Source organism: Pholcus phalangioides, unplaced genomic scaffold, assembly GCF_987345545.1.
Source record: "Pholcus phalangioides strain wild (caught in Gottingen) unplaced genomic scaffold, Ppha-v1.0 ptg000009l_1, whole genome shotgun sequence".
Lineage (NCBI taxonomy): Eukaryota > Metazoa > Arthropoda > Arachnida > Araneae > Pholcidae > Pholcus > Pholcus phalangioides.
The window spans coordinates 45,747,680-45,760,129 of record NW_028301602.1 but is presented as its reverse complement, the minus strand read 5'-3'; the positions used below and the strand labels follow the sequence as shown (position 1 = coordinate 45,760,129).

At 37.2% G+C, this 12,450-nt stretch overlaps 1 protein-coding gene across 1 annotated transcript; it reads left to right on the top strand.

The window, feature by feature from the left end:
• The first annotated feature begins 4,947 nt into the window (after positions 1-4,947).
• Positions 4,948-10,250, top strand: LOC149083189 (uncharacterized). Its single transcript, XM_089236365.1, has 2 exons — positions 4,948-5,176; positions 7,980-10,250. Exons 1-2 carry the CDS (start codon positions 5,042-5,044, stop codon positions 9,468-9,470), a joined length of 1,626 nt encoding a protein of 541 aa, XP_089092491.1. The 5' UTR covers positions 4,948-5,041; the 3' UTR covers positions 9,471-10,250.
• The last annotated feature ends 2,200 nt before the right edge of the window (positions 10,251-12,450 follow it).

The window sequence follows — 12,450 nt, the reverse complement described above, 5'->3', positions numbered from 1 at the left end:
GAATTTTTTAGGCAGAACGATATCTGGCCTGATATAGATCAATATTGGAAATTGAAATTCTACGATATAGATCCTTGTATTACTCGGCAGAAAAGTATCCCCTTCCCTTATTGCTAGGCCTTGTAATATACGTGTGTGCTTTTTTTTAAAGTTTTGGGTGCTTCACACAATTATGAGGTCCTGCGACAAGGTGATATTTCAAGGCCTCCTTACCGGGCTGGATCGTTGGGTGTTCGTCCTGGAAGAGGAAGAAAAACCGTTTCTATAGACGCAGTATAAGAGGTTTCGCTTCAGGTGGAAGAGGACAGAGCTTCAAATTCTCGTGGTAGCACTAGTATCAGGCATGTAGCACAGACGTTGTATAGGCCACATTCAACTGTCATAGATCATGCAAAATATCCTCCGATATTATCCGTACAAACTTTCACTTGTGCAGCGATGGCTTCCACATGATTATGACGCTCGATTCCGGTTCTCACTGTAGTTTCTAGAGCTCGCGTTGAAGTCGATTCAGAATGGCCTTGGCCTGTTTCTCTGGACAGACAAAGCGCATTTTCACTTGGATGGTGCAACTGCCGAATTTGGGAACCAGAAAATCCGCACGCTTTCTTAGAGGTTCTGTTGCATTCACCAATTCACCAAAAGTGACGGTATGGAGCGGATTTACTGCATCATTCATTCTCAGTCTCTACTTGTACGAGGAGTTACGTTCTACAGGTACAGTGACATGTTCGATCACCGGGAAGCGATATGCATTGCTGTTATAGAACAAAATTGTTCTGGCTCTGCAAGCATTTCACTGCCTTGCAGACACAATTTTTATGCAAGACGAGCTCCTCCACACATTGCAGTGTGTGTTAAGATTGTTCTTTAAAACATATCTTGAAGAACGTGTCATCAGCCGGCCTTCCCTAATCTATGGCCTCTCCGATCCCCGGACCTTAATCCATGCGATTTTTGAATTTGGGGGCATTTGAAACATCCAATAAGTCGTGACAATCCAAGAGCTTTACGTAACCTTAAAGGCAGCATTCACGCCACGTGCTGGACATTTCCCTGCATACTCTTTGGTCAGTTGTGAAACATGCCATCTTGCGATTTCACATGGTATCTGAAAATGATGGCCATCATGTGGAGCATGTTTTGTTGCAACAATTGTAAAAGTGTGTAACAATTGTTAAAATTGTAAACATTTGCCTAAATGTGTCATATATTAATAAAGCGCCCTCTGGTGGCGACACGTGCAACTAATTTTTTACGCCCTGAAACGAATTCCCATAACTTCATGAAGTCCTCCACAAAATTCTACAATTTTCTGATGACTGGTTTTGCATGTAGGCTATTTTAAAATAGGGTTTTTCAATTATAGACGCCCTGTATATACGACATATACTTATAAGTAGGCACCAGAACCCAAGGAGGGATTAAGACATTTGAAGGCCCTAAGCACTTGAATGGTTTTGGTGCTCTCTCCCAATCCCTACAAGTATATTTTACTCATTCAGGAGAAATTAAGCATTACACTATTTCTCTTCTAAGATTTTACTCGATATTGAATCTATATATTTTATATCCGAAAAAATCCTGTTTGAAAGTATGGTGACCATACATCCCGTTTGGTCTAACAACAGTGTGAAGAATGGGTATTGGTACAACGGGACAACTGTTTTTCCTTCCCACGTGGTTGGTTGCAAAATATTCAATATCGTTTCCATTTTTAATAAAATTCTATTCTAAAACGGAGGACCTCTATTTTTTTCCTTTTCTCTAAAATTCTGCATTTTTGTTATTCAGCCATTGTGAGGCTTAGATCGGAACTGTTTAATGTATACCACAAATTACGATTTTTTTTTTTTAACGTACACAATACGTTTCATAAATCCCTTTAGAAAGTATCTCGGTAAAAAAAATTTGAATCTGGCCAACTGAAAGAAACTGATCAAAAACTGAAGAAAAGGGCTTTTTTGTCGTAAATTTGCGTTCACTATAAAAGGAAATTGCAAAAGCAGCTCTACACATACATGGATCACAGCGAATACTGTGGACTGATTACGACATTAAGTACAGAAATTTTGTCAACAAGGGAGAAAAATTTCTACCCTACCACATAGTCTTGCTGCCTGATACGATTACTTGCAGGAATAAAAATTAAGTTTATCTAAACTATACTCCTCAGAATGTACAAAAAAAATCCATGAAGCTAAAAGCGGTGTCGACAGTGTTTCAGAACTAACCTAAGGAAGAATTATGATGTGAATATTTCTAAGCATGGATATTAAAAGTCTTCCCCCCTTTTTTTCCCTTTACAAAGTCTTTGACAATATCTCCTGGATTTCTTTTTGGAACATCTTTGGAAGTTTTTGGAAATTTTTCTTTCATATTTTCCGAAAAGAAAGTCCTTAGATTTTTTTTTTCAAACTCTTCTGAAAAAATTTTAAGATGTTTTCTCCCATTGATAGGGATTCTTAGGATTTCATAAGCTGGCTTCAAAAGCAACCTATGCAATCTTAGCATTGCGCATATTACAGTACTCACAGCGTCCTTATTTTTGGTGAACCACAGTCATTTTGGGTATCTTTTCTTTCTGATACATTTTCGAGTTGTAATTACATCTATTACATCTTTTACTACAACGGTGAATCGAACAAAGGCGTCTTTATACCCATATTCTAAGGGCTCTAGATCAAACCCCAAAAGTTTTGCTCCAGGCGTCTAGGTTACTACTACTAAACCATACATGCACCTCGTTCATATTCCTCTGCGGAAAAGGGGTAGCTGTAGGCTGTGTATCCTATGCGGACGCACAGAGCACCGAATCAGGGGTGAAAGAGAAAAATAATTAAAAAAATGGCAAAAAAAGAAAAAAAAGGTTTCATGCAAAATTTCAAACTATGAGCGTTCTTCTGCTGGACTACTACTAAACCATACATATACCTCGTCCATATTACTCTGTGGAACCTCTAACCATGAGCGGAGATACGAGGGAGGGGCGTGGGGGTATTGCTCCCCTCCCCCCAGCGTCAAGGGTGAAGTTGACTGATCTAATGTATATATGCATATATGAATCAGCATCATCATTATCGTGCCCCCCCCCTGACTTCCAAGTCTTTCTCAGCCTATGCCTCTAACGAATTGGTACATGTTGGAATGTGCGTGTAAGTGTAGGACAGCCACCTGACAATCACCTGACGTGAATTTGTTTCTGTGCAATACTTGTTAACTGAGCGTTCTGGATTCACAGAGAAAACCGTGATTTTTGACTCATTTCATCAGGCTGATAATACAGCACGGAGTTTTCGGGATTATTTTACTGGTGCGGCTTATACGTCAGAGAGGGGCCAAAACTGTTCCACACGGGCAATAATAATTAACGATAAGATAACACTACTGAATTCATCATCCCCCATCCGTGCTCTATTTATTGCATTGACTTTGAAACCATGCAGTTCATCCGCTAATAACATAAAGCTCATTTTAAGTTCACACCCTTATTATTCTGTAGAACTTGGCTTACTCTTAATACGTGGGCCTCACCCGGACACAGCCACGACCACCTAGATAACCTAGGTTATATAGGAGGTCGTGACACAGCCCGAGGATCTCATGACAATTGCATCATGAGTAATTGATCATCATCATCATGACAATTACTTTACAATTCGCGACATGAAAATTGGTAGGAAGGTATTTTTAGCTAGGTATGGCAGCCTCAGAAAAAAAATCAGTTTGCCCAAGAGGCCTATGATGTTGTTAAGAAGGCCCAATGCTTACTATATGTAAATTGCACGAAATCTCATTCAAAAAACTCTGTATTAACCTGATCTATTGTTTGCAATATCATTAGTTTGTGATATAATTTTGATGAAGGTCTTCAACTATAATACAATCAATTGGAAATTCTAGGATTTTTTGTGGATGCTTGATGCTGGAAAAAAATTGTGCATAAAAAAAAAACCATTTTGATAACTTTTTTGTGTTGCCCCCCCCCTTTTTTTTTCTGATGCACTCGATTATTTTACTTAATGGTTAATCCGACCTGCCAGAACCTGATTTGAGCCCCCTCAATTAATTACGAGTGGACGATAAGCTTCTCTAAAATAATTAATGAATACGCAATGCAACGCATACTTCCCCCTCCCAGCATACGATCTTGATTCCCTTATATACGGGACGAGTGAAAACTTTCAGCCCTATCCCCCCCCAGGGCCACAACTAGGTGAGGAGCAAACCGGCATTTTGGCGCCCCTTGTCATGTAGAAACAGTTAAAGGGTGAATTCGGCACCCCTTCTGGTCCACGCGCCCTCCCCTCCAATGCTTTATCCGCGTTAGCGCCTCTGGATGCATGGTGATATCATTTAAAAGGAAAGTGATAAGTCGAAGATGGAATAATATCAAGATCACAAAAATAAGACGTTCATCTAAAGCAGCGGTTCTAACTTTTTTGACTCGCGGAGCCCTTTTCTAGTACAGTGAAACCTCCTCTTTAACGGACACCCGTGGGATAAAAAAGGGGTACAGGGAAATTATTATTTGGCCGTAAAAGAGGGGTGACCACATCTGAGGGGGGTGTCCGTTAAGAAAGGTTTATATAGTTTCCATCGCGGAGCCCCGTGAGACTTTTTTTTTTGTTTACTTATAATATTTATTGATTCATTTTATTTTCTTCGAACGGCCGCAGAGCCCCTCGGAAGTGCACAACGGTTGGGAACCGCTAATCTATATAGGAATCATCAATTGTGCCAAACGAAGCCCATTTGCTGGGCAATTAGGGTCGAAGTATAAAGGTCTTTCAGAAAAAGGGAAATTGCAAAGTGTGGAACACGCACACACAACACCCACGCAAATGCTCAATACAGTATTCATCTTCGACATCGTAGGTGAAACCAACCAGCCAATCACGAAGCAGAACAGGAATGACGTCAATGATGGGTAGGAAACTTGTCCCGCATGAGGCCCGCCCATTCACAAATCAATAAGCGGAACCTGCGAGAATGTTCTAGTAACTTCTGGAAAGTTGTGTAGTGCAGTTTAAAACGTACAATGAGCTTCTGCCGCAATCCATTTCAATTCACGTCTACCGATCTTGCTGAAAGGCATTCGGAGTTGATGAAAAGATTTGGTGTCTCACCAACGGCCACCGACAACATGCATCTGGAGACATCCGATTCGAGTGCTGTACGTATAATTACATTATATTAATTAATTAATTAGTATTGGGAAATGAAAAATTGTGTTATTTCGCAATCTATGCAATTGCTTGTTTACTTTTGTGGAATTTTCAATTAATCATTTGATAATGTGTTCGTTATAAATATGTTATTTAGTACCGTATAACCCCTGGATAACGGACACCCGTGGGACCGAAAATTTTGTCCGCTAACGAGAAACGACCGTCAACGCAAAGTTAAATACATTGCCCGGTTGACGTAATTCAAAAATTGTCCGTTAACGGGCAGGGCCGTCTTAAGCGCACCATAGGCCAAATGATTTTTCTGAGGCCCTACCTGGCAAATTTACATGTATACTCCAAAAATTTCAACTATATCTCATTTTGTGAGACGGGCCCATGCGTTAAGAAGGCACTGTTAATCGGGAGTGCCCGCGGTATGGAAGATTCCACTGTTTTAATACATGATCTAATACAGTAAGAAACTCTTTTGCAGACAGCGGTGGGACAGAAAAATTTGTCCTTAACATGGGGGTGACCGTTAATAAGTGTTTCGAAATGCATAGTTTTATTATAGAAGGGGAAATTATTTGGCTATAAAAGAGGGGTGACTGCATCTGTGGTATCCGTTAAGAGGGGTTTTATATTACTATGATCAGTGGCAGGAGCCAATTAATATGTAAAATGACTAATTGCCTTTTATTGAACGGGAAATGAGAGATTGCGTCTTGTATTTTACTAAACTTGTGAAAAGAAGGCTCCAAAATGATCTACAGCCGGTAATGAGTAATAAAATACATTGAAGCCTACTTTCCAGCTCATGTCCATAAATAAGGTGATACTTATTCACCTACCAGGAGTGAATGTATCTCTGGCAGGGCTTGGCAAATCCTAGGTGCCAGGTCGCTATGGCCACTAGAAAATCTGTATTGGTACTTGAAATCATGTTATTGCTTGATGAAAGACTAAGGATGACTAAAAAAATATTGATCTAAGATTTGGGAATCTTTGCTGTATTGTAGTAAATGCAAGAACAAAAATAACACGTCCAGTCCAAAAAGTAAAAAAATAATAGATAGAATAGGTAATGGCTTGAACACATGCATTGTACTATATGATTAGTAGCATTTAAATCTTATTTGAAAATTGATACAAGGTTATGCACTAGGGATGGGATGAATAGTGATTTGGCCAAATACTCTGCTAATGTCTTGGCCGAATATAAATTTTCTTGAAATTTATCAAAATTATAAATAAAATTGTCATTTTTAATTAAAAAAATTAAATTATTGGTGATTTCAAATGATTGGAATTGAATTTTATAATTATGCAATTTATTATTTAAAAAACTTGGCAATTGAAAGATTTTTATTGCCATGATACTGACAAGCAAATTTAACGATAATATATTGTGTTTTGATATTACTCACAGAATCATCTTTTTTTTTTTTTTTTCAAAGATTGTTACAATTTTACATCTAATTAAAAGAATGCCTCGACCATTATTTACTCCCAACTAGTAATGCATTGCATAATTTAAGATTTATTTTTCCTCTTTAGATGTTCTTCGTCCCTTATGCCTCTTTCAGTAGCGCAGTACATATCTTGTCTAGGTACATCCTTCAGTAGTGAACTTGACTTGTGTAATTCGTGTTTCCACCTTATTGCAGTAGGATTATGTTTTTAGTTTCGTGTTTTTCTGAGCCTAGAAATTCATCCTGACGCAACGGCACACAATAAAATAGTCAGTAAATTTTTAATTTATGTGAAAAATTAATATTTTTTTTCAATTAGTTTGATACACTTAGATTTACTGATATTTGGCCGAACCGAATATTCGGTAAAAAGGCCGAATATTCAACCCATCTCTAATAGTAATCACAAATTGCAAAAAATTTTAGGTGCCAGCCAAATTTCTTGGAAGCCAAGTATGATTCTAATCTCAATTGAGATTAAAATCATTCTTGGTTCCTAAAAAATGGTAATGCGAGAAAAACAGTCATAAATGTGTTTTTGACTTTTCGGGAGACTTCATATCATTTGCCTATGCTAATGGACACACTGTTATGAAATCAGAAAATTTATTATCATTTATGAAATTCACAATTGAGCAATCACATACAGAAAATTCGTATGTGCCAATACACTTTTATAGGTGCCATGGTGACCTGACGCCTAAGATTTGTCAAGCCCTTTTGTAATACAAAAGTGACGGCACAATTAAATACATAATTTTCATATTATTAAATATCGTAATATTGTTATCAAATTTCAGATATTTGCTGTAGGGAAAACTTATTCCGATTTGCATATTTATTCAGTATTCAATAATAGTATGATTGATAGTATACAACTGAATGTATCGTGAGATAATTATGGAAAATTGAATTTCTCTGGCATGCTGGGAAATGAACCAGACTCTCAAGATTCAAAAAGCTGGTGCCCTTCCCCTCCCTAATTTTTACGGCATGCTGGCAAATGCAAGAGAATACAGTGGCATGTGAATAATTTGTTAGCAATTATTATTTTGTTATGTAATGATGTTATGGCAAAAAGACTTGAAATTGAATTTGCTATATCTATTAAGAGCAAACGTATCTGTTGGGAAGGAATAAAAAATTTGGTAAACTCTATTCTGGGTTCGCTACAGTAGGGCTCGATTGTATGTCACAAACTTGTGTCTAGTTGCTCTCATCATTCACTCTACTGGTGCTACTTATATTCATACCATGCATCTGATTTTATGTAATTTAATTTACCAATCATAGTTTATGTATCCCTTGAATTAAAAATCAATATTTTTCTCAATAGGATCAGGCTTGTGAGCAGTCCAGTCCACGCCTACAGCACAGGATTCCTCTATGTCTTGCTGATGGGTTAGAAATGGCTTCTTCTGGAAATAATGCCGAAAACGTTGATTCTGGTCAGCAAAAGCCAAAGGTACGCATCATTCCTATCCAAATAGAAGGGGCTGCATCTAAAGGTTCTGAAAGGCAGCGTACACAATCTGGTGGCAGTGTACGGAATTCTCACCTGGTCCCAGAAGATAAAGTCAAATCTAGTTCCACTTGTTCTCTACCTGTCTCAGCAAAGCGTTTGTGTGATATGCAAGGGAAACGCATTCCTGTGCAACGTGAAACAAACCAGTTGAATGATGCTTCATCAAAACCAAAAGTTATTGACATTCCTGTTTTTGTGGAAGGGCGGGATGTTAAAAAAGCATCCCCAGAGCCACCAAGAATGAATCGTGTTGACATTCCTATTCAAAATGTTGGTAGTCAAATCAAAGCTAATGTACCAGCTTCTAAACCAGTGAACAATAGTACCATTGATATGTCGCACACACTAAAGAACAAGGTAAAGGTATCTTCGTACATTATTTCCATGGATAAGATAAGTGCTGTCCTTAAAGAACTGGATTTATACAAAGAGTCAGTGAAAAACTTTTCTGGTGTACAGGGAGACAAAGAGTATAGATATTTAGATGAAATGCTGACTAGGTGTATGTTGAAGCTAGACGATGTTGAAACTCATGGGAATGAGGATATCCGCAAAGCCAGGAAGGCTGCAGTTAAGGAAGTGGAAAAATATGTTTGCATGTTAGATTCGAAGATTAAAGTGACATCCTCGAATGAAATCGTCAACTCTGAGAATGAGGTAATTAAATCTATTAATGATGACAGTACCCTTGTTGATCAAGGAGAGAATATTGGTGAACTCCCCGATTCTGTTCAAAAGACTGAAGAAACAGGCAAAGATAAAATGGAGACTGATATTCCGGAGACTTTAGTAGATGAAACTGTTACTAGCACAACTGAGGGCATGAAGGAAGGTGGTGCTGAGGGCATGAAGGAAGGTGGTGCTGAGGGCATGAATACTTTAGTAAATGAAACTGTTGCGAGCACAACTGAGGGCATGAAGGATGAGGGTGAAGATAAATGTAGCGAATCAAAAACTGAAGGCAAAGGACTGAATCAGGATTCTTCCTCATTAGAGTGTGTTGAAAATATTGATTCAATTATGGAAAACTGCGTGGAACAAAAAAGTGAAGATAAAACTGCTATACATGTGATAACTTCTGAAGAAGAAAAAATACTCTTGAGTGACAATGAATCAGCAAATATAGAGAAGAGCACTGACTGTAATTCTGTGGTTGAAGAACAGGTGAAAACCAATGTTGAAAACCAAGGAAATGCTTGTAACGATATTCAGGAGGAGATGGAAGTCGAGTCAGTCCTTCAGAAAAGTGTGGAAGAACAAAATGAAGATAAACCTGAAACTGTCAGGAAAATGAATGTATAAAATTTTCACATTTGTGCTTCAGACTTGAAAGAATGGATGTGTAAATACCATGGAGAATAGTTGGGGGGGGGGGGGGTATTTAATGCAAGAGTTTTCACTTAAACATAAATGTGCCTTGTTGCACATAGTGTAGTAGAGCTTTGTATTATTGTTGTACATAAGAGTGATACTAATTTATATTGTAGCAGTCTTTACATATTATTAAAGTGTTGAGAAAAGAACCAAATGGGAATTATGATTTTTTTTTTTATTGAGTGTCAGTAGATGTCAAATTTTAGTTTACGGAAATAGTATTTTGAAAAATATTTAGAGATTTTAAAGAGAAAAAAAAAGGCAAGTGTGTGTGTTTTTCAGAATATGTTCATTAAGCTGTATTAACAGCATCCTGGGGTCTTCCCTGGGCAAAGTGGTTTTTCTAAGGTCCTTTACCCAGCGCGATTACATGTTTATATTTTAACCGTATCATACTTTCACAAGATCCCTTCTGTACTGGGGAGCCCATGCATTAAGATGGCATTGACATTGAGTAAATGACATAACCCAGGGCTTCCACTCGACTTACTTTCTAGTTTTGTCCTATTTTACCTTTTTTTACCAAATCCTATCTACAGAATTTGTATAATTGGTTTTAATTGAGCAGGGAATCATCGATATATTGCTACAATATATATTCCTTTTCAAGTGGTCTCGAAGGGGAGTCATTCTTAAAAATCTTGCATGTCTTCGTAATTTGCTGTGCATTGTCAAAGAGAGTTGATAGATTGGACTGTGGAAGACTCCAAAAGAAAAAAAAAATTAAAAAAGGCACCCACAGGCAGAGCTTGGATAGTCTGTGACGAGAGCGGCCATCCCGGATTGGATTTTGATTTTTTGGCACAAGGACCATCTAGATCAAGCTGCGCCAAAACAATCCCAGTCTCCAAGAACATTGCCATTTTGTATTTTATTGTATAATTATGTAAAGTGGTTTAATTAAACGAATATCACACATTTCTGGTGACTGGGATGGCTGTCTGTGTTCTGTCCAGGTGTTGCCATCGCCTGCTCAGTGGTGCTGTTCTCCGGTGTTGACAGATGCTCTACAGTCTCGTTTATGCTGTATATATGCTTTTTTTTTTTTTTTTTTTTTTTTTTAATGTTCCGTATGTTTTATATATTTTTCTTTATTTAATTATGTAAATTTTCAATCATCTGTACAGGCATCGCAGCCTCTGGATGTTAAATATGTTTTACAAAACTAATGTTAAATCTCTGTATGCTGAAAATGAAATTTGATTTGATATTGTGAGGAGAACAAAAAAGAGTAATCTGTGGTTGCTAGTGCACTGTTTTGGCCAAAAAATGTTTTTTGTAACCAAATCATTTCTTTTCAAGTCATACCAAGTCATTTTGCTTTAAGTTAAGCTTATAGGATATTGAAATAGTGCTATGAAATAAAAAAAAAATTAAGAAATTTATGAAAAAAAACATATAATATATATTCCTCAAATTGTTCTTTATTATATTATATTAATTAGAGAGAAAGTGGGGGGGGGGGATTCCCTTCTCCCATCCTATTTTTTAGTCCTGTTTTTTTCTACTTTTTAATTTTTTGAGTGGGAGTCCTGCATAACCAAATTCTCTCTCTTCTCTTCGCATCTCTTGCAATGTATTGAAGTGGACATCTCAATGAAACCATGATACATGTGGTTATGCAAATATATTTTTATTTTGCTATATTCTTGTGAAAAGGCTCATAATTCTGAAATTGGGGCGACAATTACAGTAGGAAGGCAAGCCAAATACACACACCACCTCCTTAGCTTGCAATTTGAAAACAGCTTAGTGTTCATAAGTCGGGAAGTGGCTGCTTATCTAATTGGCTCAGGCTCGCTGAATAAGAACAAAAACTTTTCTTATTTCGTAGTTTGAACTTGCATTCAAAAGATGTTTTAAAACTATTAATAATATGATCATTCACATTCTAACATTTCAAGTTTAATTTTAGCAAGTTGTGAGAATATCACTGAAAATGATTACATTCAAATGGATAACAATCATTGACATGATTACTTGTGATGTTTCGTTTATTTTGTGCGATACCAATTGTTTAATATATCTGATGCTGCAATTGTTCCATGAAACACTATCTCCTTAAGGCATTCCCACGACAGAAAAAATATTGGTTTAGGTCTTAAGAATGTGAGAAGCATGTGATTATTTGATTGGTGGTGAAATGTAGATTGGGGAAAGTTTCCAAACATGAAGAGCAGCATCATCTTGCATAAAAGAAACTACCACTACTAAACCAGACATGCACCTTGTCCATATTCCTCTGCGGAACTTCTAACGAATTGATACATGTTGGAATGTGTGTATGCAGTGTGAATCTTCCGTGAAGTTTGTTTCTGTGTGATGCCTGTTATGTGTAGTGCTGTCATCTGCAATAAATTTTTTTAACTATGAGTTTTTCCTCAACTCGTAGTGCATGAAGAGTAACGAATGAATAATTATACCATTGTAGGCATGTTGATAAAAGGAACCATAAAATTCTTTGTTACAACCAGGATACTTTGGCATGTTGCAGGAAAAGAAGTGTGTGCCTTTCTGAAAACCACTGGCAGTAGGTTTGATGTCTTTGCAAAGTTTGTGTATTGCCCACACTTCAGGCACTGGCTAGTTTGCTGACAGTAGACAATTCCTCTACATATAGATAAGTGTCTTATATGTTAGTTTCCATATCGTGAGCTAGTGATGAGCAAACTACAGCCCACTGCAGATTTTAATTTCTTGTATAGTATATTTTGAGTCCTCATACTGGGTCTTTATAATTGAAGTTTCACTTTGAAATGAGCATAAAAGAAAAACTACTGGACAAAATGTTATTAAACTTGGTAATAGTTTACAAGAGGTCATATAGGAGGGAGGGAGGAATTCACAATTTTCCTCAAAAAAAGTTTAATTTTTGACCACCTGGTAAAAAAGTGGCACTTTTAAATTG